Source organism: Centruroides vittatus, unplaced genomic scaffold, assembly GCF_030686945.1.
Source record: "Centruroides vittatus isolate TY-2023 unplaced genomic scaffold, ASM3068694v2 contig_329, whole genome shotgun sequence".
Lineage (NCBI taxonomy): Eukaryota > Metazoa > Arthropoda > Arachnida > Scorpiones > Buthidae > Centruroides > Centruroides vittatus.
This window is the reverse complement of record NW_027122113.1, coordinates 2,608,729-2,636,726: the sequence shown is the minus strand read 5'-3', so window position 1 is coordinate 2,636,726 and position 27,998 is coordinate 2,608,729. Positions and strand designations below refer to the sequence as shown.

Genomic DNA, 27,998 nt, shown 5'->3' with positions numbered 1-27,998 from the left:
TGATGATGATGATAAATTAAAATTTCAGACTTATTTTCAATTTAGTGTGGTCTCTCTCTATCTTAAGCTGCCAGGTTGTATCTGACATCCTTAACTATGCCTTCAAAAATTAATTTTTAATCATTTGTCTTTAATAAATCCAAATGCACAGTATTATATCATCTAAACTAATTTATATGTAATTTTATCAATCAAAATAATAATAATAATCAAAATTTAAACGTTGAAAAACATATGTTAAAACTTATCCCTTAAAGTAAGATATTAATTGAAATTTTGATAAAAAATGTTAATTATTTTACTATTGGACTTATAACTTTGATATGTCAAAATTGATATAAATTTGGATTAAGTGCACTTGTAACCATTAACATCTTCACACAACTTATAATTCTTTCATTTTTAATTTAAATATAAATTTAACAAAAAGATATACAGTATTTGAAATTTTAACAAATAAATAACTTAAATTCATTTATGTAATAATTTTTCTTATACAATATATATATATATAAATATTGTTGTTTAACAAGAGGAATCATTTGAATCCTAAAAAATTCTCATCTCCATTGCATTGGATTCTGTTTGGAATCTATGCACAGCATTAAAACAATGAATCTGAATACAATTATAGACCTCATCCTTCCTTGAAATGCTTGCTAGCTTTTAGAAAAAGCTTTGTGTAATACTGAACCTTTACTATTTATATCTTAAACAGTTCAGTTTGAACTAGTTAACTGTATAAAATAAATATTTATAAAATTAACAATAACAATTCCTACTACTAATGTTTAAAAAATACAAAGGCACTTATAACAAAATGATTTAAATAATAAATAATTTTAACATTTAATAAATTACTGACCATTAAGAATTTATAAAAATTTAATAAATAACATCATAATTAAATTGTTTCTTTTAACAGACATATCTTCATTATACTTATCTGCCATAAAATTGGTATAATGGTCATTAACAAAATACACATCCATATTTTGATAACAATTAACTCTTAAAGAACAGATTGCAGGAATATTAACAAATTTTAAAAATAATTTGTCAAGAAATCACTGCAATCATAACATTTATTATTATTTCTTTTGCACACTGTATAATATATAATATTGCAAAATGGTGGAAACTATCGACATACATCATGTTGCAAAGAATGTGAATAAAAACGATCACTCCATGTGGTCATGCACGTAACAGCTCAAACATGAGCCGGATCGGATGCGAGATATATCCAATTATTGAATCCGATAAACATATTCGGATCATTTCAGCTTTCCAGCCGTCGGAATAACATGCTTGATACCTATAACATATCACACTAATAAATATCTCAATTTTTTTCTCACATTTTTAGGTTTATTATTATTATTATTATAATGCCACTTACAACTTTTGAGGAGTGACAATTTCACACAGGTAGCTCCAATATAGGTTGAGGATATGCATCACTATAATTCTCTTTATAATATTGAATGAAACTCTCCACTGTTTTGCTGCATAGTTCTTTTGGATGCTGAAAAAAATTTTTAGCATTTATTTTTTAAATCTTACAAATTATTTTCAGGTATGTACCAAGCAAATTAAATAGTAAGCTATAGATACTAATTAGGAAATCTTACTTTTATGAGGACACATCTGTAATCTAATTGCCTGTATCTTCCAGATGAATTTCTAGGAATGTTGAGAATTTCTGATAACTTTTCCTCGCTATCCACCTAATTAAATTTGCATCTTTGTTAAATGTGATCCATAAAATGCAAACTTTTGCATAAAAGGAATGTTTAAAAAAATCGATTTCGAATTACCTTTAGCAAACGGATATTATTATCGAAGCAGAACGCTTCAATCAAAACAGAATGGATGTGCGTTTCGGCATCATCCATATGATTTTGTGGAAGAATGCATAGCATAATACTAGAAGGACATCTGTAAATTCATACGTATAAAATTACAAATATATTTTTTGATTAGAAAAAAAAATTCAATAAAAAAATAGAACACGACATACTTTTCCATGATCTGAGCTGCATGATAAACCCCACACGCCACACGACCTTCGCTTCTAGCTTCCACCAATAATTCTCGCAAGAGATGAGCAGAGTTAAACGAACTAGAAATTAAATATGAGTAATTCATTTTAAAAAATGTTTTCAAATAATTTAACAGTAACTAAAGCATTCAATAATCGAAATCACAAGATGGGTTTTTACCTAATCACGAGATGACGTGTCACGATCGATTACGTCAGACATTCTCACCCCTCTTAACATGTGATAAGTGCGGTGATTCAGCGAGATATTTGGGATTTACACGTAAATTTCCCTTTTTTAAAATCGGTTAATGCAGTTTATAATGCATAAAATCCATTTTTAATATGTTATTTTACATTTTGCTCGCTCTCTTATATGTATTAAAAGTAAACCAAAACCGGCGCGGGTCGTGCATTTACAAACTCCAATTTTAACAGATAAATACTCACTTCATCTTTCTTGTATCTTCGATATTCTTTAGTACCATCACGTTATTACAACTCCAAAACTGAGCACAAAATACGAACGTAACTTCCTAGTCGATTGGCTGCGTTAAAACTGGTAGAGTCACGGAGTGTACAATGAAATTATTCGAACGTATTCTGTGACGTCAGATGATCGTAGAAGATCTCAATCCCGTTCTCTCATTGGCTACACAACATGTGAACTACTACTGTGACCTTTACGTTCTCTCCCGTGCTGCTGGTTTATCGGAAAATGAGGCTATCGACCCATTATGCATACCTAGATAGATAAATGCTCGAAAGTGAATTTTAAACCGGGTGAGCAAACTTTAGTGTATATTTAACTAGACTTTTTTTAAAAAAAAAAATTACAGATACGAAGCCAAGTTATTAATGTACTGTACTGTACATAACAGTTATATTTGCAGGATGAGCCTGGTTTTCTGACGTCACCATCTTTGTTTGTTGCACTATGGTAAAGTTTCGACAACGGGGAAAACTGTTGCATCATTCGTATTCGTCAAGGGTATGATGGCGCGAAATTTATCTTATCTGGATTTGTTTTCGTCTCTTGTTAATATTTAATAATTTTTCTTTACAAGCTGAAGAGAGACGCGTTCTATCTGCAAACTAAATTAGATATTCCACAATTTTTTTTTCTTCTTGTCCTAGTTTTAACATCATTCGGAATGGACTTTTAACATACATTTTTTTTTTCTGGGAAGGAATATATGTTAAAAGTCCATTTCGAATGATGAAGAATCGACTGACTGAAAGCGAATTTCACAGAACTCATTGTAAATCGTGACTACTTTGCATTAATCGAACTTGAACTTTGCAAAGAATAAAAAAATGCGTTCGATTTTTATATTATTAATTCACCGATTCCGTTGTACTTTCGATCGTTAAGAAGGTTCAGAGATTTTGCGTGATTTTAGCATTTCTGTTTTTGCTAAAATATACGAGTTCAAAGATGGAAATGATGATAATTAACGCCGTTGTCGCATCGAAAACGTCACCCAGTACAGCATTTCGTGCCAGTTGGGTTGCTGACCTCCGTGATCTCGCCGACATCAAATTGTCGTCATGCATTAACCCCGTTGTCACCAAGGCTAAATAACTAAAATATGGGGAAAATGCGTAATTTTTTACAGATGTATAAGGCCGACATAATACAACATTACGGGCTAGACCGCAGATGACAATGGTTTAACTTAACTTCGTCATCGTTACGTAAATAGATTAACAGAGACTGAAGTGCGTCCTCAGCCTGGACGCAACCTGATCTGTTTATTGAAGTCAGCCTTAACAATTGACGTTATATAATTGAAGACGTAACACATGTCTCCTTAACTGAAATTTATTTATTCCTTTTGGAGTTGTTTTTAGCAAATTAAATTTAATTCAAATAAAATAGTCTATAAATATTTTTAAAAGCAGTAATATATATATATATATATTTTATGTGCATCATAGTTTATTTATAAAATATGATAACAATAAAAATTTTATTTTAAGAGACGAGGGATAAAGCAAAAGTTTATTTTCACCATTGTTTGCTTATTCCCTTAAATTAGCGACAGATAACCTTGAAAAGCGTCTGATCGTCGTCCCCATGCATAACGACCGCTGCTGTGACGTCACACCATATGTTACTAAGGTCCACGAGCTGATTTTTAACCTTCGCAGGTGTGCTCAAACAACTAGGTTTTTTGTTGTTGCAACAATCTAGTTCGTTCATCTAGAAAAGTCAAAGATCTCTTTAACTCGCTGCTAACGGTTTTATATGTTTACAGATTAAAAAAAAGCAAACAAACGATTTTTTAAAATACTGTTATTGTGTTTAATTCGCTTTATACGCCGCATAAAAAGCGTTCTGTTTTAATTCTTTTTACAGCTTGCGGAATGTTTTCGAGTTGGAAGACGTTTAGAAGTCGAACAACATCACTTTCGAAGTATCCTTTCCCTTTTCTACTCATGGGAAATTCCTTCATCGATCAATGTTTCCTGGAATGGTGAATTACCGGAATCCATTGTATCACGTGAATTCTCTTAATTTAAGTCGATGCATCTTTCCCGTTATTGGTCGAAAAATATCAGGCGGAATTTTTCTTCGTATTACTAACGAGCTACACGAAAACGGCTAACTTCAACACGGAAATGCGATAGCCATTTACATTCACACGTTTACCTTACTACGCCAGCCTTCTAGGAAAAGTAACGGAAGATCGAGTAACCGGGAGAAAGCAGAATACAGATTAGAGAACTCAAATTTAATTATTATTAAATCAAATCGCGACCTTTCCGAAGAAAAATATACGCTTTTGTTTTCTCGAATATCGATCTGTAAAACCTTTTTTTTTTTTTTTTTTTTTTCTTTTGGAAATTTCTTCAACATCTCGATCGTTCGACACGTGATGTGGCGTGTTACGATGAGGGATGGTATGTGCTCCCTAGCTTCAATTTAAAAAAAAAACAACAACAACAAAGAATTCCGTTGAAATATTTAGATGAATTGTAGAACTTTTTGAAGGGGGGACGTCTGGTTTCGTATCTAAACAAGACTGGGTTTGGTTTCATTTTTTGTTTGCAGCATTATTGATCGAAAAAGCATCAGTTTCGAAATATTGCGTAACGTAGAACGTTACGGTAATTTTATACAGTGTCGCCCTCTTTTGCCGAAGAGTAGATTTAAAAATACTTGTCGTTTATGCTAAACAGAGCTTACGTAACTGAATTGAGTAATAGAAAGCACGTGTTCATCCATGCGTTTGAAAGTGTTTACTATTATAAATTTTATTCTCCTTTGTTTTATTACACGAGGAATTTAGAATTGTGTGAAAGGTTAATGGTTACATAAAACCATTAATCTTTCATAAAATTCGACCTTCGAGGAAAGACAGCTTGAAGTAATTTAAATCGATTTTTATTCCCTCTCCCTTTTTTTTTATAGTTTTCAGAGTAGAAATCTTAGAAAATAAATCACCTGTTCTAGAGTTTTCAAAAAGAGATTTTTAAGTGAATAAAAACAAAAGTAATGTTGATCTAGATTTCTCCTATTTGATATAAAGAAATATCCTCTTTTTTGCAGAGAAAGAGCGAAAATTATGCTTAAATAAACAAAAATTTAAATATTTATATAATATATTTTATTCTCTCTTTTTTAAAATGTTATTGTTTATATACATAAGTTCATACCTGAGACTGACGAGCGAATAATTAATTACTTAATTTTGTACATATTTGTTTTTGTTAGAAGTTACGTAATATATAATTTATATTCATAGAATATAAAACAAATTTATCAATAGTTAGATGTGTTATCTGTACAGGGATGCTTCTACGAACGAAGATTTCCAAGAGTCGTGATGTGGAGTGACACGAAAAGTTTTGGTTTCGTTCCGGGTCGATGTGTAGTTATCACTGTAGAATATATTCCTGTAACAGGAAAATATTTATATTAATCAATAATTTCCTACTGAATGAAACTCACGAAACTTTCTGATAAATAGATCAATAGTGTATGCAGTTTTTAATTTAACTATTAAATTGTTGTTGTTATTATTTTTGCTCTTTCCACCCTGTGGGCACCAAGAGGGCCTTCTTAATAAGTCCGTTATAGGTTCGGCTAGACCCACAATGGTCAAGTGGAGAGAGACGGGAATCGCCATATCCGGATGGACCAGCCCGAAAAATTTTTGGATTTTTTTTTTTTTTTTTACTTGTCCAGATTTAATCTTGGTCCTCCAGAGCTGCAAGCTTTCACCTTACGCTCGATCATCCGGCCTTCACAACTAATTTATGTATATTTTTATGTTAAAATTCTTAAATTTATGTCGGTAAAAGGTTCAACTACTGCTAAAAATACTGTGTATTCAAATTTGAAACTAACTAAATAATAGTTTTAGTAAATAAACAGTAGTATTTACTTATTTAGTATTTACAGTATTATTAGTTGAATTCTCTTACCAAACATTCGTCTCTAGAGTATAGATACTGATTTCTTTAAAACAGAAAGAGCATTCGTTACATTCCTGTTTAGCGTTGTAAGAAGGGCCACACGAATCGAAATAAATTCCTATTTCATTGGCTTGCTTCCATTTGAGATCTACTCTGTGAATAACACCCACATTTTTCGAAGCTAACAAAAATTCCACTGTAGGTTTTGAGTTGAAACGCGTGCTTCTGTAAGCAGTAAAATAATATTAACTAAAATTTAATCAATTGCTAATATAAGATACGAGATACATACATAAAAGAAACTTCTTGAAAACCCGTCTGTAATTTTGATCCGTATAAATTGATGAATAGTTTATTATTATTCCTTCCATATTTATAGAGCATTTCTTCGTCTCTGTAATTGCATACTAATTCTACATAATAATGATACACTGTAAAGAAAGAACTACGATTTTAATTAAAATCATGCTTTAAAATAATTATACAGTGTATATATATATATATATATATATATATATATATATATATATATTTTATAAACATTATTAAAATGAATAAAATAAATAAGACCTACTACAATACGGTATATCGACTGTAGTCTGAAGGAACATTTTTGTGGAATCGGGTCGAATGTAATGATGCCATTCGATTGCTTTCAAACCCATTTGGGCGCATAAAGAGTTATTTTTGCCACATCCCCTGCGGCATTTTCCTCGCAGAAAATTATCGTAACTGTCACATACGTAACCGTAAAGTGGACATTTTGAGTTGATAGATGCAACGAAGTAATGATATGCAGACACGTGACTACAGTAGAGAATTTCACCGAAATCTACAAAAGGAAACAATTCTAATGTTATCTAAATTTCATTTAGTTTGCAAAGTTTTAAGAAGTCTAATGAAAAATATTTATCTACATTTATATCAGACACATTATGTTATTCAAGCTTTGAAAGGCCTACTTTTAGTAGCAGTTTGATTACGAACTAGTGTTTGTTAGGCTAACGTAAGCTCTATAAATTAGTTTGTATGATCATATTATTCCATAATAATTCTTAGAAATTCTTTTATAATTAACGTTAAATTTCCATTTTATATTTATATTATGTTAAATTTCCTTCCTACTTATATGATGAGGATTTGGGTCGAATATTGTTAGTCTGAAAGTGTTGATAACTGCGTGCATCGTCAACATCCTCTCTATCGTGAGTCATTTGGAATTCTATACACTCATTTTCATATGATAGATCTTCACATAGACAGTTAAGATATATTTAATCATTTAATATATTTAAATATATTATTTATTTAGCAGCTCAAAAATTTATCATGGAAGTGAAAACTACTTGTATATGAGATATAATTGATACAATTTACATATCTGAATATATCTATCTAGAGCATCTTTTAGTTACAGTATTTTTTATAATCTTATACTCTTATACTTTATTCTAATAAATATGCCATTCGATCTAGAATAGAATTAATGTATAAGTTACTGGATATTACAGAATTTATGATTCCATTATTTTTCTTTTAGAAAATCATTTTATTTCATTTTTACACATTTAAAAGTATTTTTACTGGAGTTATTTCGATTGCCAAATTATTTAGTTATTTCTACATAATTTGACAATCGAAAGTTGGTACTATGCTGTACGATAACATAATTTTTATAATGAATTGCCTCTCTCAACTCGATTTAAAGCAAGTTTTTATGACAATCCAGATATTCTGTGCAAAACTGTCTGAAAACAAATATTTAATGAATATTTATAGGAAAATTTGTTTTATTGTTGCACTCTTTATCTCTAAGAAATAGTTCACTTTTCTAATTTATATACTTGTCTTAGCCGAGTGAACTTTTCCAGGTTTTCTTCGCGTGTCTAAACGCTTAAATAAGGATAAGTTTTCCATGGAAAGTACCGCTCGAGGCATCTGTCTTTAGCAGATCGTTCAACTGTTGCGTTTCTTGTTTCCATCAACCATCAAATTTATAGACGAAATTTAGTAAAATATGACACAAATTTAAAATAAGGAGATAGGCTATAACTATTAAGAGGAAGTATTACAAAAATAAAATAGTTGCGAAAAGATGAGACACATTTCGTTAACGCATGATTTTTAGTTAATGAAGTAGTAGTTTCGAGATTAGATTTCACCGTTGAGTAAATTTGAAGAAAATTTTAAAAAATTCCAGCAACAAGTTGTTTAACTTTCCCGGCAACATTTGGTGGCGTCATCTATTATTATGAAAATATTTTAAAATTTTTAGTAAAATAACTATTATAAAATGGAAAAAAGCTTACTTTTGATGATAGAGATGGGTTTTATTAAAAAAAATTGTAAGTGCTAATAACGAGTAAAATTGTCATTAAGTCTTCTGCCTCTATAGGAGATACACGCGATCCCGTTTATCTCCCCACCCCCTCGACGTTTAATAATCAAAATGTAATAGCATCTACCTCCCTAATACACAAACTTCCTTGGAAAATTTCAGAAATTTTCGACAAAAGACGGGAGTTATTAAGATTCAAAAAGGGTGAACAAAATCGTTTCCCCTCCAAACACACTAACCCCCATACATACGGAAAAAACCCCGATTTTTTTTCTTGCGTTTCTCGACGTTTCAAGGTCCCGATGTCCAAAAATTAAAAATCTATGGGGGTCATTTTTTGACCAATCGCCATACTTTCCGGAAACACTGTTATATGTAAGAGAGCCAGGAAAGTAAAAATTAATGAACACATTTCACAAATGTTACGAATCTGCAGAATTAAAACAGTTTTAATATTGACTTGATTTCAAACAAATTAATTATGTGTTATGCAATTTTATAGTATTACATATTTTTAACAACACTAACTTACTTATGCCAGCTCTCGTATAAGTGGAAATGTGTTATAAATAGTTAAAAAATCAATATATACGAGTTTCACTCGGAGGTTCCATAGCAGTTAAAGAAAATAATACAGTAACCTGGTTATTATATATTGAATCTTACGTCGCATAAACGAATGGAATAGTCTAAGTATGCAAACAAAGTACCGTACATTTCACCGTTCTCTTAATTATCAAGTTCGTTCTTTGTAGTAAAGGGGAGCCTTTACTCGCTGCTAGTAAATGTCATACGCTCATAAAATGGCTCGTACGTCAACGTTAATTCGTTTTTCATGCTAGTAATTATCGATTCTACACGGAGTTTAAAGAGTGCTGTTAGTGGGGGCGTGGTCGAAAGTTGTATCTGTTTTTTAAGAACAAAAAATTCCTCTATAGGATTTAGCTGAGGTGACTGTAAAGACAGATACTTCAAATGTATTTGTTGTTCTCCGCGATAATCAGTTACTATATAGAAACGAACGTTACCCACAATGAAAATAGGTTCGATGCTGTTACGTTTTATGTTGTGTATAAGTCATCTTGAATAAAGCTTCGATATAGGTTTGCGTTGATAGTATCGTACAACAAAATGCAGTAATGCTGTTAACACTCAGAATGGCTATTATACTGACGTTCCTGTCTTTTTTGAGAGGAGATGGGTTCATTCTTTTAATTAATACGTATTTATAATATGAGAAGTAAATAGTGGCCATATTTTTTGCAAACCAAAGGGGGATATTTATCATGTTTAGATTATTTGCATATGTGATTCTGCCGAAACTCCTCAATAGTTTGCTTTGTATCCTGCAATCCATATCGACCGCAAATCAACAATATTAAGATGGGTACACGAGATACCTGGCAGAGGGGAGGACGACTGATTGTTTCCTTTTTACTTCTAGATCGGCAGCCACTTATATCTTTATTAAGGTGTTTAATTTTTAAATATCTATTAACCCAGTAACCATGTTACTTGTGAGTTTATAATAACAACTACCGTATTTTACGGACTATAAGACGCACCTGAATTTTGGAGGCAATTTTTCGAAGAAAAAAGTGCGTGTTATAGTCCGTAAAATACGGTAACTACAGTGGACATTGGAGAAGGATACATTTCAGATACTACAAAAACTGAATTATGATAATTGTAAATTCATATTGTCTCATGGCTCATTTCAATCCAACTGCTGCAAAGCAGATGATGTGCTAGGAATTGCGTCCTCTGCTGAAGCATATTTGTTGCACAATATTTCCCTGATGATTGAAGTTCTCGCATAAGATCTGAGTTATGTATCAGTTAGTTTTTATCACGAGTTCCAAGTACGGAAAGCTTAAAAATTATATTTCGCTGAAGTACTGTCTTTAACGTTGCAACAATAAAGTGAGTTTTTCGCCTGCCCATATAGTATTCATATGAGAGATTCTTGCAGTTAGTGCATTACTCCCAGAGAGACAGAAGCCGCCAAATGGCAGCTTCAGTGATATCACTCAAGCTACATTGAGGTATTTGCATTGGATTATTGATTGACTTATAGTGTTAGTGTACAAGCGCGAAACAATTACATCTTGCGACAGACTGTTCAATCGGTTGTCAATGCATTGTGTATGTACTACTGTATACAGTATAGTAGCATCGCCCAGTCAGCGAATTGAAGAACATCAAAGGCTTCCTACTTTCATTGATGACATTTGTTACCAGGGCCGGATTTACCAATCCAGGGGCCCTGGGCACAAATTCGGTGGGGGTCCCCCCTTTAAGAGTAGGCAAATTTGATGATTTGGAAAGTTTACACAAAATACTGTACTTTCAATTAGATTTGAACTAGGAAGTTTTAAATTTCATTTAAAAATAAGGTTATTGTAAACATACATATATTTTATAGCGTAAAACTAATTATTTTAATTTAACTGAAAAATACCTATGTGAAATTTTTTCCGAAATTTTCCGATGTTTCATAGGTTTTTTTCCCGGGTTTGGTTTTCTCTGCCTGTTGCCCTCATGATTAGGCCACACTAGGCTGTCGCGGTAATAGAAAAAAATTATGTTTAAACATAATTTTTTTTTAGTTTTGTGGGGGCCCTGGGCACAGGTCCCAAATGCCCTTATGTAAATCCGGCCCTGTTTGTTACGTCGTGCCGCTGAAGTTGTATGTCTGTGGGGAGGCACGATGTTGTTCACCCACTTTGAAGCTTAATAACTCCGCTTTCTTTTGTGGTAAATTTCTGAAATTTTCCAAGGAAGTTTGTGTATTAGGGAGATAGATGCTATTAAATTTTTGTGGTTAAATGTCAAGAAGATCAGAGTACATGTGTCATATTTCGAGTAGGACAGGACGTAATGAAGTTTACTCATTATTAGCATTTACAATTTTTTTTTTTTAATTAAACTTATCCCTACCCTCAAAATTAAGTTCAATTTTTAGTTGGTTTGTGAGATAATGCAACATATGGGCGATCTGGACCTATTTGAGAAGAAAACCTGAAAAACTCCACGTGACCAGTCTGTTGGCGGAGTGCGAACCCACGATTAGTGGGCCGTATTTTCTAGTTTTAAAATTTGTTTTATTTTACTAAATTTTGAGAAAATATCTTGAAATAATTTTTTTTTATTTTCTGCAATCTTTCGCTTAATTAGAGGTAAAACCAATAAAAAATTTAAATAAATAAATGATTAACTACATTTATTTATTTGTAATACATTTATAAATATAAACTATAAATTTATACAATAACAATATATATTTATATAATAAAACAATACAAATAAAGATATAAAAATATAAATAAATATATTTATATTTTCTAATAGTTGTTAAATTTATTTCGCAGTATTCAGAAAGTTTTTTTAAATTCAGTTAAATACACAGGACATTATTTTTCGGTTAGTTCGAGAATTTTGTAATTTCGAATAGATAGCATGAATACTAGAATAAACTGAATCGAATTTAGAGATTCATAAGATCTAGTAATTTTTAAATATTTAATCAATATTAGAACGTTGATAAAAGGCCCACCAGTGGCCAAGCTGTTCTGTTCCATGAACACTGGTAGTTCAGTCGTGGATTCGCGCCTCGCCTGGCCACGTGGAATTTTCCGAGTTTTCTCCATGTCTGTAACGCCTGAATAGAGGCGAGTTACCCTTGAAAAGGGTACCGCCTGGAAGGCACTATTCTCCACGTAACAACCATTATAAACGCATACTATTACAATTAGGTCACACTTTACCACGGGGCGATACAGCCTAGAAGCTCATGCCCAACAAGACAAGATACTGATAAAAATTAATTATGAAAAGATTTTAGTTATATAAAGAAAATGATACGTAATCAAACTAATGGAGACTGATTTTTTTTCAACGTATGAATAATGGTGGTTGGGACTATCTATTGATTATGAAGTAGTAACTATACTGTATCTAGATTAAACGCTATTAGAGTTAGAACTTTAACTATATTCCTATTATTAAATTAAGAACGAAGAAAGCTCTTTAATAATTTATATACTGTGTATTTTATTGTATAATTTTCGACGTGTTATTGAAAAAATATCGCTAAATATACTATTTAAATATTCCAGCGACGTCATTCAAAGTACTAAAATTTATTTCTTCGATTCTACGACGTACCATGATTATGAAATCGAAGTTTAGTATTTTTATCGAAAGGAAATTTTAAAAATAATTTTATTAAGTAACAAGTTAAAAAAACAATATACCGGTAATATCGACCGCTCTATTCCCAAGCTCTTCTGCATATATAATAACTAATTGTTTTAATGTAGCATAACGTCACCTTGAAAGCGTTTTAAACGTTAACGAGCAAATTATTAGCGAAGTTGAGGCCGAAGTTTTAAACGCGAAAACTTGTACGTCGGACGTTCAGCGCCGCTTTCCTGTAAGCCTAGAAGTTTGACAATGGCGTTTGGAACGTCGAGCATGATTCCACTGACCTTCCAAACACCATTGTCAAACTTCTAGGCTTACAGGAAAGCGGCGCTGAACGTCCGACGTACACGTTTTCGCGTTTAAAACTTCGGCCTCAACCTCGCTATTGTGACAATGCCGATCTAACTCCTCTCAGGGGAATTTTTTTGAATTGAAATAACATGACTCCCGGTTTGCATTGGAAGTTCGCATATAGTTAATCGAGACCTTTGGCTCCTAAGGTTTCCATATTTGGTCTCGGCTTTTACTTCTCTAACTCAGTTCTCGAAGGAAGGACTAAGGAAAAACAGATGGGCTACAGTGGAGATTTATAGATCTACAATTTTTTTCAAATTGCAGCCCAAAAATAGAGTTTAAATTAATCGCTCGTTACTAGCAAAGCTCGTTTGAACTGATGCGATGTCGAGCAGTTCAGTCCAAAACATCTATTATTGTTGCATAACGCACCACGTGATCTACCGGCGATGAAAACTGACTGTTATTAAGGACTGCTAATGTCAGACCATTGATTATGCATCTCTGTTTCGAAAAGATAAAAATAGGTTTAAAAATGTCTTAAAATAAAAGATATATGGTACGGTATTGAAAAGAATCGAGAAGCTATATTTATAGCAAATCAATTAAGTAAAGAATGAAATTTTAAGTTTTAAACCATGAAGAATTAAATTTGAAGTTTCATTCTGTAACTGTGGATGTATTGTTGAAAAAATGAACGAAATGAGAACAGATATTAACCATTTTGATATAAAGAACGTAGGCCAAAATGCAATTTCTGTAATACCGTAATACTTTATGAATATGAAGAACATTTAAAATTGCAAGAGGGCAATTGCAAATTGCATACCATCTAGTTTGATTTGGTTTATTTGTGTACGGTAACGTAACACGTGGGCGATCTGCCGAAGGGATATACTTCCCATAGAATACTCCCGCGAAGAAGTACTTTCTATGGGAAACTGACCACTCTTCAGGTATTACGAATGTGATGAAAATCCAAAAACTCCACGTGGCTAGGCCATTAGCGGGGGCGAATCCACGACCAACTAGCAGTGTTCAGTGGTTTTATTCGCTCGGCCACCGATGCGCACTTTGATAATATAGGAAATCTAGATTAGATTATAAGTTTTATTTTTAAATTTATGATATATTGTTGACGATCTACATGGCAATCTACAGATGTAAGATAATCTATATTTTACGTGTCCATTTTTATATATAACTTATAATAATCGGCACATCTCGTGTTACTAATTATTTGTCACTGTCTCTTATAAGACGTTAAATGTTTTATTTGGCATTAAGAGACAGTGGCAAAAAGAGAGTGCGCTAAAAATTGTTTTTCCTTTGAATTGGGGTTGACAGTTTGTAAAGTTATAGTCTTTATTTCTTATCCCCGGCTGCGACATGTTGACAGCGATGTCTGGAACATTCAACAGAAGTCGCTGATCTTCACTGCAAGCATCATTTTATATGGGACTATTTTCAGTTTTATATTTAGTTAGCAAATACTAGCCACCGCCAACGTAAATGAGGAAACGAAATCTAAACATCAACGCTATAAATAGTTACACGAAAGTAATGAACTTTTCAGATATGCTATTTTTGAAACACGATCCGTTAGTAACTGAAAACGTAAGTAAATTTATAGATAAACGTTCGAAAATAAAATACTCCTAAAATTAAACGCGATTTACTATTTGATTACGATAGAAAAACAAACTGCTTTTAGTTATTTAGATAATACAATTGAAATTTAATTTAAAATGCACTAAAACCTGCCTAAACGGGAAAAATTCTTCGGAACAGAGCGATTTTCTATGCTAAAAAAACCTGTTCAAACCGGAAAAAATCGGTATTGTGCGATTCCGTTTTACGCAGGTTTTACTGTATTTATATGTGTAATTAACAGAAACTTTAACCTTGTAAATTCATTATAACATAAGAAAAATTTCAGTTGATAGTTGTGTCATATATTTTCAGTCACTCCAATTTAGTTTAAAAATATGTTTTATTGTTTATAAATTCATTTATAATTACTATAAATAAACTTTATATCAATAATAGTAACAATCCTCGACCAAATCATGTTTATTTAAAAAATGGAGCAAAAAAGTTGTCAATGATTAGATTTTAAGCAGAGATAGTAACTTTGTAAGTAAAAATAATATAACTATTGATAGAGAGTTACTCATGGATTATTTTTAAAAACAATTTAAAAATAATTTAAAAAATGTACAGAATTATTAAAAATAAATAAAATTAATATATATATATATTAATTTTATTTATATATATTTATATATATATATATATGAATTTTTCGAATTTATTACTTCGCATCTACTGCATTTCATAAAAATAAGTTATAATTTATCTAATTATAATCGATTAGTAATTGTATTAATATCATGATTATTTTTATTGAGAGTGAAAAAAGGCATTTTACGCTTTCGTAAAACGTTTTTTTCCACTGTCAACAAAAATAACTGCGTTATTTTTATGATATTCGTGTTCTAAAATGAAGTTAAAATATGATAGTAGCGAGGTTGAGGCCGAAGTTTTAAACGCGAAAACGTGTACGTTGGACGTTCAGTGCCGCTTTCCTGTAAGCCTAGAAGTTTGACATTGGTGTTTGAAAAATCAGTGGAATCATCCTCGACATTCCAAACGCCATTGTCAAACTTCTAGGCTTACAGGAAAGCAGCGCTGAACGTCCGACGTACACGTTTTCGCGTTTAAAACTTCGGCCTCAACCTCGCTAGTAACGTTACGAACGAAACTGAAAATCTGATATTAATTGTAATAATATTAATAAAAATTTACGCAAAGTCATAATTTTTGCAATGGTAAAATAGGAAGAAATTATTGAAATAAAAATATTAGGTAACGAGTTAGATAAAAACTGTGAAATAACAATTTCTATATTAAAGCGCGTTGATATTATTTAAAATAATAAATTATTTCTTCTTCATTGCTAATGTATACGTACGTATAATTCATCATACAAATGACTCAGATTACCTATAAGAGTCATTTGTATGATGAATAATACATAGAATATATAAATAATTTCACATGAAAATGTCGAACAATTTAATTTCGAAAAAATTTTGCTCCAGTTCAAGAAGATAAAGGGTTATAAATATAATTCTTTATCTTCCCCTAAATTGCTGTTTAACGAAATTTTCTACGAGTTACCATTATTACTCCAATTTATACTATGGGGTCAACATTTGCAAATGCGCTACTGTTTTTCAAAAATGAGCACTCGAATATATATTATTTAACACAGCATACTGCACGTTTATTTTGTATTAAGAATCCAGAAGCGCTATATGATATTCTGTAGCATTTATTTAATTAGGCCTATAATAATTAAGACGAGGATTTATGATCGTTACATCAATGCCATACGTCTAATATCCATTTCAAAAGTCGAACGATTTTACGAAAACAATATTGTTACCGTTATCAAAAAGCGAGTTTATTAAATAAACATTGGTATCAGCAGTGCCGTAACTAGGGCGGTGCCAGCGGTGCCCAGGCACAGGGCGCAGTCCCCAGGGGGCGTATAAATGACCTGGACCAAGTTTTATATCATAGTTTTGGGGCGTAGTTACAGAAGCTTGCACCGGGCGCATAAAAGACTAGTTACGACCCTGGGTATCAGTACCAGTTCTTTCAGTGCACGGGAAATGACGTAATGGAGCAAAGAATTACTGAACGATTAGTGCGTAATTTTAAAATGTCAGAAAAGCAAGTCTAAAAGCTTATTAGCGAGGTTGAAGCCGAAGTTTTAAACGCGAAAACGTGTACGTCGGACGTTCAGCGCCGCTTTCCTGTAAGCCTAGAAGTTTGACAATGGTGTTTGGAAAGTCAGTGAATCATGGTCGACATTCCAAACACCATTGTCAAACTTCTAAGCTTACAGGAAGGCGGCGCTGAACGTCCGACGTACACGTTTTCGCGTTTAAAACTTCGGCCTCAATCTCGCTATTTACACGAATCGTAAGCAGCCGACATCGTGTCGAGCGCAAACCTGTGTTGTCACACGCTTAACCATTAGGATACGTCCTGTCTATTGTGTTGTGTATTGTTATGCCAGCGACCAGTTGCGTGAAGGTGATACCAAGCAAAGCGGACAAACCAATTTATTCGCGTATGCATTTGTAGCGATTTAGAGGTCGATAGATAGCACGACATATACGCTCAAGTAGAAAACAGCTGCCAACCCAGTATAATGGCAACTTCCGTTTCAATGGAAGCTGCCATTAACGGCTTAGTCGAGAGTCATACGGAAAATGATCACTATCGCCGACTTGTTGCTTACTGAAATGTTCGAAGCCGATTTTATTCGAGTGCACGAGAAATAGGCCTACATATTTTGCACGTACCTAATAAACATTACGTTATTCTTTTTATATTAAAACAGTTACTATATACAGTACATTTACGAAAACTATGAATATTATCCTTATAAAAATATAAGAAGGAAGCATCTAGTTCGTGGCGAAACTATGGCACGCGTGCCCAAAGTTGCACGTAATGAGAAATCATCTTGCATGGAGTCTATCATAAGATTGTGATTTATCATCTGCATAAACATGTTTAAAATTAGGTATTACTAATGCTTACTATGTGGCACGCGGTCTCAAAAATGTTCGTCATTCCTGATTAAATTTTATTCGCTCATCTTATTACTAGGCTCGGTTAAAGTTATTACTTAGCCATATTGGTAAATTGTATATTTTTAAACAAAGTTATAAGAATCACATTTTCTAAAATAAAACACAAACAGTTAATATTTATGTATGAGGGGGTGCAGTCACGTGATATAACGTCATCGCTCCGCCCAACAAAACAATTGTCCGCCATATTGGTTGCTGATTTCACATTACCCTGCTTGATCACTTTATTACGTCAACGTGGAAGAAAGGAATTTTACTGGCTTTGCAGCCGATTTAAAAGGTAATGATTTGATAAAATATAAAGAGAAAAGTTCTTTTATTGAATTGGATCCATAAGAAATGAAACAAACGGATTTTTCACCCAACGATTTAACCACGTGACCAACTATAGAACATGGAGACAGTAAATTATTTGGAAACTCCTTTACACAAAAACTCCTGATCAGCCAATTCCAGAATGTATTAGTCCGGAATTGCTATTTATGTTATGATGGTTTTGATAGGTATTTGTGTTTATACTGTATGGGTGTAAGCTAATGAGTTTTTGTGCCCGAAATGCATTCTACTAAATATTTGATTGTGGTTAAAGGCTAATTTTTGTAAAAATTTAGTCTATTTTGTTCTAGTCAGTCCCTGATGTGATAAGCCCTTCAATTTATTATAGCCATATTTATTAAGCTAATTAATTTAATCTTAATAATAGGTTGTTAAAGACTTGCGCAACACAAAACCATAGTGAGAAAAGAAAAAAAAAATAATGGTAATTATAAATACAATTTAACTTAAAATGTGACTAAATATAAAATTACATTCATCTTTATATTAACGCAGTTATGTTATGAGTAAGTGTATGAAAGTCTCACATGAAGATACGTACAATACCTTTCCTACAAGCAAAATTAAATCATTACGAAAAAAATATCACGATGAATAAATCCGCTTCAAATAATTATGAGCATCGAGTGATTTGTACTGTATGCCTTCATCTAATCCAGTGTGACAACGTTAGTTGTTAAAACCAAATAATTTACTATGTCTCCATGTTCTATAGTTGGCCACGTGGTTAAATCGTTGGATGAAAAATCCGTTTGTTTCATTTCTTATGGATCCAATTCAATAAAGAAGTTTTCTCTTCATATTTTATCAAATCATTACCTTTTAAATCGGCTGCAAAGCCAGTAAAATTCCTTTCTTTCACGTTGACGTAATAAAGTGATCAAGCAGGGTAACGTGAAATCAGCAAACAATACGGCGCCTGTATATGTGAGCAGAGTCATGTGACGTCACGTGCACCCCCTCTATACTATCGTTTCTTAAAAGCAGCGAATAAAGAGGAGTTAAAAAGTTAAAACTTATATTGATTTTTAAACTTAAATAAAGGGTGGTTAGAATTAAACTGACTGTACTCAGACACGCGTGGTACTGGCCGTTTCTACTGAACCGAATTGAAACTCGGTACACATGAAATGCAGATCATGAGGTAGAGATTTACGGATGAAAAAAATCAGTTAAAATTTTCATCACCAAGGAAAATGTGGCGTAAATGTATGTTTCTGGCTGTGGGGTTATTTGAAAAATCGTGTTTATTGGGGGGGGGGGTTGCACTCCGTATCGGATCTGAAGAGCAGTATAGTGCAAGACGTCTCCCAGATTCCTCCTGAAATGTTACGTGTGGCAGTTGATAACGCGATTTTACGATTGCAACATATGGTAAATAGGGAAGGATCTTACATTGAGCACATGCAAAATTAATTTTATTCTAGTAGAATATAATTGTCATCCTTGCAGCGCCGCATTTCCCCTGGTGGTAAAAATGTCAACTAACCTTTTTCCTCGTAAATCTCTTCCTCCTGATTTGCATTGCATGTGTACTGAGTTTTATTCGATTCGATTCAGTAGCGCTTGTTCCACGCGTGTCTGAGTGCCATCAGTTTAATTCTAACCATTGTGTACTTTTTAAATAGATATTTTTTGTCATAATTTAACAAAATCACTCCTTTTATGCTTTTGTTATTATTTAAACCTTATATTGTTGTATAATTGAAAATTGTCAGATTTTCTAATGGTTTTCTTAACCTCCTGTTTGAATAATGGGGAAGTTGGACAAGAGCTTTTACCAGCTTTTTCAGAATTAATTAGAGCATACATTTATTATCGTAATTAGTAGAAAGTATTGTCAACATAAGAGCTCATATTTAAAAAGACCTGATATTAACTTTCATTCTTTCTGAGAATGAAAGTGGATTATGAGATACGAGTCAAATTAGACTTAAACACTAATTTTAAAATTTAATAAAATCAATTTAATTTGAATTGGTAAAATACAGTCAAACCTGTTTTTATGCGGGGGATAGGGACCGCATTAAAAAAAACGCATAAAAAAAATCTCACGAAACTTCACGAATGGCTGTAAATAATAGTTTTCGCGACACAATTAAAAAATATTTTTTTTATGCGGTCAACAGGGACCGCATAAAAAAGTCTCACAGAAAATAACTCAAAACCGTACGAAATAGAATTTATTGACAACAGATGTCAGCACTTGACTGCATCATCTGGTCTATCGTCTGTTTTACATATTTTTGTCCAGGTGGTGTTTTGTTGACTTAAAAAATAAATTATTTCATTTTTCGCATATTCATGCAATAATATTACTATAATAAGTGCATTTATGCTATAATAAGTTTATTTAGCTATAATAAGTCAACGTAAGACATGACGAATCGCACGAGACTAGTCGCCAACTATACCGCACAAATTAAAAATTCGCATTAAAAAAATCGCACAAAAAAAGACCGCATAAAAACAGGTTTGACTGTATAGCAAAAGTTGTAGACTGCTTCTTGATTTAATTCTATCTGAAATTTGAAAATTTGTTTCGATAGCCGATAATCCCATTGAGTAAGATTTTAATTTTAACGTATTTTGTTAATTTACAGTAATCATGTATGTTGTTGACGTATATGAATACTGGAAATCTTGTACAAGAGTAATTTCAATACAGTAGAGCATCGATTATTCGACCCCCGATCAACCGTCACATCGGTTAACCGACCGCGTTCTACTCCGCAAATTCAAATGTCCGCTAGTGACGTGACGCTACAATATTTGGCTACGTCTTGTCTACTTTAATATTATTTTTGTTAAATTTTTGCGTGTTTTAGCTGGCAACATGGCTCGACCATGAAAGGGAGGCCAGTATTTAAACCAGGCTTAATTTTCTTTTTTGTCTTTATTTTTGTATTTATTTTGTGCAAAATAAAGAAATAATTTTTAACGATACAATAGCGACGATTATTATTTTTAAAAGAATTTTGTTAGGCTTAATATCGATGAAAATTCAACGCGAAATAGGTTAATAGCGATGTACTAATATACTATACTAATGTATTTTTCATACTTTTCGGTTATCCATTTTTTTTTCAGTTATCCGACCAACCTCAGTCCCCAATTGAGTCGGATAATCGATGCTCTACTGTAGTTGTTATTTGATAAAATCATGTATTTAAGTAAATACTTTATTTTTAAGTAAAGTTTACTTTAAAATGCTCGTGGTCGACATTTAGTTAAAGTTTATATATTATATTCCTTCATTACAACAGAATTTGAATGTAGACACAAAGAAAAATACATTCTACTAGCAGATAAGCCTGGCGTTGCTCGGGCAAAAAGTAACGATAGCGAAGATTAAGATTATTAGCCAGACGGCCGGATGGCCGAGCGGTAAAGGTAGCAGCCTACCGCTCTGGGGAACCCGGGATCGAATCCGAACGGGTCGAATAATCCCCAGGAATTTTTCGGGGGGTGGTCCGTTCGGATATGTCGGGCCCCGTCCCTCACCACCCGGTCGCCCCATTGTGGGCCTGGCCGAACCCATAATGGGCCTACTAAAAGAGGCCCTCTTAGTGCCCACAGGGCGGAAAAAGTTAAAAAAAAAAAAAAGATTATTAGCCTACATTAAAGCCAATTTTACCCGTTTTCACAGAATGGAAGAATTAAGTCCCCTTGTTTCCAGACCAATTACAGAATTTTTAGATGGGTCTAAAAATATATTCGATTTCCCACAAAAACGCAAAAAACCGCATCTACGCCTGTAAATCTTGCACGTCGCTTTCTCTTAACACTTCCATTTTTAACATCTCTCCCCCGCGGGGGTAATTTCAAAAAATCCCTTCTTAGTGTACCTTGCGTTTTAATAGGGTACCTATTAAAACGCAATCAAAAACGCAAAAAACCGCATCTAAAATAGTACAGTAGAAGCCGAGTTCTTCAGGGTAAGCCTTAATCTTCTCCCTCTCTCCCGTGGGGGGATAATTTCGAAAAATCCCTTCTTAGTGTACCTTCTCGTGACGTTCTCTAACTGTACCAAATTTCAACTTTCAACTCCTAACCGTTTGGGCTCTGCGCTTATTATTATTATTATCAACCCATCTCCATTATATATATAGATTTGTCTGTGTAAGATTTTTGTACTCCAATTGGCTTAACATATAGATAATACGAATATTGTATTGTTAATGCTTCAGTCTTCAGGATACTTGTTTACTTTGATTGTAAAAATCTACGTCACATAATACTACTGTATATCTCATTATTTTTCACATTTCATTATTCATCTAAATATTGTTGTGTATTCTCATAGGCACCTCAAAGTGGTTTTAATTTAACAAAATAATTCAAAAAATCTGGATCAATATTATTAATATTCTTATCTTATATATAGCAATGATCAATTGATAAAATTTATCTTTTCTAGTTGTTAATTTGCTGAAGAATTCGTTTATATTTTGCAATAGACTAGATGTAATAGCAGTGTTAGAGTATAAGAAAATCTTTATTAAATGCATGTATAAATACTATATAGGTTTATTCTATGTATTTAACTTTTCTTGATTGTTACCTACTATTATAAGTGGCATTTGTAAAAGCTGTTAACACTTGCTCATCATCATGACATTTTTATAAATGCCACCCATAATAACAGTTAAGCATAGAATCTGTTTATTTAACATATTTCAAATTTTACAAATTCTCCAATTTTATTAGCACATAAATTAAACTAATGTTAAATATATCAAATATTTAAAATCTTTTTAGACAGATTAAACTTTTCTTTACTGAGCTTTGTCTTTTTACTTGCTTAGAAATTTTATCTAAAAATTATTTCTAAAACATTTTTGTAGGATTAATTATGTATATTACTGTAAATATTCTAACGTGTAACTGCAGTGATGAGTATTAGAATTAATAGTGTTACATTAAACACTTAAATTTAAAAATAAATCATAACCTTAACACTTACCTACCCATCTTTTTCTTCTTTTTTTGAGTCTACCTCTGCACCTGGGATGATTCTTTCCACCGTTTGGATAGAAATCCAAATGACCAACATCGTGGGTGGTACCTCTCTCTATTAAATAATAACAATTTACTTACATGATAAATTTATTATATATTTAACTATGAAATTATAAAATATATTTACTAGTCCAAGAAGTGACACTTGAATCAGTATGGATGACATCTACGAAGAGTGCGTCTGTTGGATCTATCCTCACGACAGGATGAGAGTGATCGAAATCCAATCTACAAGGATCTAAAGCTTTTTGCACGAAAAGCAATTAAATTAAACAACTAAAAAACCACAGTTTAATATTTTATAAATGAAAACTTACCCGTTATTCTACCAATATTAGAAATTCTTTCTCCGACGTATCCCGCTATCTGACATCCCATACTGAATCCGATGAGGTGTATCATCTCTGGTGAATAACGATAAGCTTTCTGTATAGGAAATGATACGTGTAAATAATTAATTAGAATTAAGTTCAGATAATGATGATAAGGCGCGTATAAACCTTCATGTATTGAACGAAAGCTGCAGTGACTGCACCCGCCATTTGCGTATTTCCCGATGACTTCACATGTAAAGATTTGGCGCCTATGCGCCAATCCACGGCTATAATATTATAATCTCCGTGTATCAATAGTTCCTTAGTTGCTGCCTAAATTTAGAGAAAAATAAGCATTAAAAATATTGCTTGATTTTTCCTGTTTGTAAGCATTATCAAGACATAATCTTTTCTAATAATAACAACAATAAATTATCTTTTATCTGATTATTATCTGTGGAAACGTATTAAGCAATTTGTATGTGAAATGCTTAGTTATATTTTACTTTTCGTCACAAATTAAAACATATTAAAAATAATAAACAAAACCCAAATTAAAACTAGAAAAAAAATGTTAATTTTTTTTGTAAGATTAATATTTTTATATTGTCTTTTCTTTCGGGACATACACTGAATCGTATCAATTTAAGCGAATATAGTAAAGAAGTTGTTGGATTTTTGTTACTAAATTATATTTATTTTAATGTTATAAATGATGGATCGCAGACCTATACATTTCCGCTGTCGTCCGTCCTTCGTTAATTCGAGAACGGAGTTAGCTAGATGAAGATCGAGACCAGATATGGAAAGCTTAAGAGCCGGAGATACGAGTGACTATATACAAATTTTCGGTCTGGACTGGAAGTCACGAGGTTGTTTAAATTAAGCCTGGCATTGTGACGATGCCACAATAATATATATTTTTATCGTAGCATTTCTCATTATTGATTTTTTTATCCTTGCATTATAGCACTACTCACATACTATAGAAATGAGAAGAAAATATGATAAATTGTTCATGATGATTAATTTAGGTTATATATAACGCATTTTAGACGAACAGGCAGACATTTGAAAAATATGAATTCCTTATCTATGGCCTATCATTACATTTAAAATGTAGTAAATTTCATCTAAACTTGTAGTTAAACTAAAAATCATTTTGTAATTTTGAAAATACTTCGTCTTTGCGACACCTCGTTACGAAATGTAACTTATCCATTTCGCAATATTCTCTTTGATAATAAGACACCTTTATCAAAATATTTATCTTTCGCTATTTTTATTTTGATTTGCTTTTCATTATACACAATTCATTTAACTTACCAAAATCCAGGAAATTTTTCCATGCTGCGTCCATCCATGAATTAGAAATTTTGTGAGTTTCGTCGGATCGAAGTGAGATCTTTCTAATCTTTCCATTTCGTGGGAGTAAATTACATCTTCTTTCTCGGGATTTTGTCTCGTCCATAGGAAAAATTTAATTATTAGTTTTTCTGGGCATAAAGGTAACGTGGCTAACATTCTCTTGGGTGGCGATAGAGCAAATGGCGATTCCAAAGTGAAACAACCGTATTTTCCCATGCACTTCGTAGCCTTAGATTTATCCACTGAGAGGAAAAATAAATTATTCAACCGAAAATTCGATTTTATCTTTGTTTTTCTTATAAATAAACATCATCATCATCGTTATTTACTTATTTTTGTATTATAAAATCACTCGTTTATTTACATTTACCTGTTCTTAGTATAGAATTATTTGTTACTTACGTTATCTTCTTCATCAAACTACAACAATGAAAATGAAAAGCGGGTTACTAAAATTTGAATGACAAAAACAATTTATTGTGGCTATTTATTATGTGCTCTACATATTTTCATTGAATTATAATTTTTACGGATTAAAATATTAATTATATTGTTTAAACTAACGACTTAGTATTAGCATTATTTTTAAACAATGCAATTTTCTTATATAAAATAGTTCAAAATTATGAATAGACTTATTTTTAAAAAATTAATAATCTACGTTTTGGTAGTTGTAAATTCGATGAAAATAAATACAAATTGTATTTACAGGTGTTCCAACCCTTTTCTTGCATTGACCTCCCATATACAAAGTATATTTTTTCAATTGATTCCCTTAAAATTTTTATATTATTTCCCAATATTTTGTGTAATATATTAAGTAAATTATTAAATCAGTTCGTGAATTTTCCATATGATTGTTATTCTTATTTAAAAATTATCTGAAGTTCTCCAAAATGTACAATAAGTATCTGATTTTTCCACTGATCCCAATTGACCACTTGAATTTCCACTGAACCCTTGACCACTTGAATTTCATTGACTTCAGAGGGAATCTGTATCGACCTCATTGGGAATCTGCATTAAATATTTTCGTATTAATGTTATGTTAAACTATGTTTAAAAATTGACATAGTTTAACATAACATATATACATACTTTTGTAGTTTTTATGACAGATTATTCGTCGAGGAAACTCGTAAAAGGTTTGACTAGTGTAATACTTTTATTGTAAACTACGAGAGGAGAAAAATCAACAAAACAAAAGTTTATGGTCGAATAAAAACGTAGAACTTTTTCAAAACCACTTTCCTGCTGTATAAGGAAGTAGTTTAATAAATACGAGTATACTTTGCACTGTATCGTGGATTATGTAATGTCAGAAATTGATGCAACTTAAATTAATGAATATAAATTGATAATTTAAATAAAAAGTAATTATTTAGGATTAAGGAAAAGTCAAGAGTGATATATTTAGAAGCTATTTTTATATCATTAATTCTGTATTTATCGCATTAGTGTCTCTACATACAATTCATTAGTACAGCTAGTAATCTTTCTAATTTATAACAGAAATGGAAAAGTAAAATGATAAAGTTAAATCTGGTTACATAAGTTCCTGCTAATTATGTCGCTTTGTTAAAAGAAAAAAAAAATATATATACACAGATTTTTAAACAATTATTATAAGTTTCCAACAGAGATACACCGGGAGGGAGGGAAAGTTTCAGGAATTCTGTAAGGAATTGAAATATAGAAAATAGGTCATAAGAAAGTTTGGGTTATTTATTAACAAGACAGATGCTAATTTATTAAATAACGTATGGATTAATAATTTTTTGGAATATATAATTAAAATTTGTATGGTCGAAAGTTATGTAATATACAAAAAAAAAAAATAGTTAATCCTTGTTCATACCCTTCTTATTGTTAACGAGTCTAAAGACCTTACACCGATAAACCATTTTATTTTTTTGACAACATTTTCCATTTGTATACAATTTTTATTGTCTTAAAATCTGAAAAAATCTTTATAACCTAAATAATAATGATTATTAATTTCGTTTTAAAAGTCTGCTCTATCTATTATATAACGTAATAGATGATGCAACTCAAGCTTTTTCCTCCTCTTACTCTATATTAAATGAAGTATAACAGAAATTTCGTACTTATTTTTTTCGTTTTGAGCTAAATTTTAAAGAATTTCTATTAGATAACGATGAACAAACACATACAAAGTATCGTTTGGGTGAAATGACCTGTTTGTTATCCTAATTATTCTTCATGATGACTACTTTCGGGATAGGTTCATCATATCATTATACCACAAATTGTACACAATTAAACTTGAAAAGTACTTGTATCTATCTCGCTCAAATATGTTTCAAAATAAAACTATGCTAAATAATTAAAATGACATAATTTTAATTGAGGTTATCCAGTTGTAACTTTATATATACATTATTGTGTTTGAAATAATTAAAAATTTTAATATATATATAAACAACAAGTCTGTGTTGTTTATATATATATATATAAAGATTTAGCCTCATTCCAGAAAATATAGTTAAATACAGTCACGATATATTAAATATAACTCAATTTGCCTTCACTTTAATGCGCTATAAGAGAAAAGTATAACGTTACAGAACTATAACTTATTTTCTATCTCAGATTATATAGTTATATATTGATAATAGCTTACTTTTTCATGAATTAAAATAAATAAAAATTACTCACGGGTTACTTCTAAGCTGCTGATCAAATCCTGCAGAAGTGGAAGATAGATGATGAGTGAAGCGACGAATAATTTCATCTTCATCTTTGGCTAAGTTAAGAACGAATGCGATGTAGATACACAATGCAATATATACGCAAGAGTGATTCTAACTCAACCTTATACCATTTCATTATCAGATTGGGGAAAGACCGGTTTTCAAAAGCTCATGCAATTGGTCTTTTACAAATAACCAGAATGCATTAAAATTAATTTTAATTCTTTAATATATATATATATATATGTATATTAAACAGGTTTA

At 31.7% G+C, this 27,998-nt stretch overlaps 3 protein-coding genes and 1 long non-coding RNA gene across 4 annotated transcripts in view; 2 read left to right on the top strand and 2 right to left on the bottom strand.

Moving 5' to 3' along the window:
- Positions 1–27,998, top strand: part of LOC136973776 (ubiquitin-conjugating enzyme E2 T-like) — a 290,402-nt gene that overhangs the window by 29,577 nt on the left and 232,827 nt on the right. The gene's annotated exons all lie outside the window — the stretch shown is intronic.
- Positions 6–3,119, bottom strand: Gadd45 (Growth arrest and DNA damage-inducible 45). Its single transcript, XM_067268528.1, has 6 exons — positions 2,495–3,119; positions 2,024–2,125; positions 1,821–1,941; positions 1,635–1,730; positions 1,403–1,528; positions 6–1,318 (listed from the first exon to the last, which is right to left on the bottom strand). Exons 1-5 carry the CDS (start codon positions 2,530–2,532, stop codon positions 1,424–1,426), a joined length of 462 nt encoding a protein of 153 aa, XP_067124629.1. The 5' UTR covers positions 2,533–3,119; the 3' UTR covers positions 6–1,318; positions 1,403–1,423.
- On the top strand, positions 2,620–5,714 carry LOC136973774 (uncharacterized). The gene is made up of 3 exons (XR_010880550.1): positions 2,620–2,827; positions 2,938–3,035; positions 4,407–5,714. It is a non-coding gene; the product is annotated as an uncharacterized lncRNA (long non-coding RNA).
- On the bottom strand, positions 5,672–27,833 carry LOC136973772 (pancreatic lipase-related protein 2-like). The gene is made up of 10 exons (XM_067268527.1): positions 27,700–27,833; positions 24,979–25,262; positions 23,839–23,985; positions 23,656–23,764; positions 23,466–23,582; positions 23,283–23,390; positions 7,044–7,301; positions 6,762–6,900; positions 6,479–6,694; positions 5,672–5,947 (listed from the first exon to the last, which is right to left on the bottom strand). The coding sequence occupies exons 1-10, from the start codon at positions 27,779–27,781 to the stop codon at positions 5,830–5,832; spliced, it is 1,578 nt and encodes a 525-aa protein (XP_067124628.1). The 5' UTR covers positions 27,782–27,833; the 3' UTR covers positions 5,672–5,829.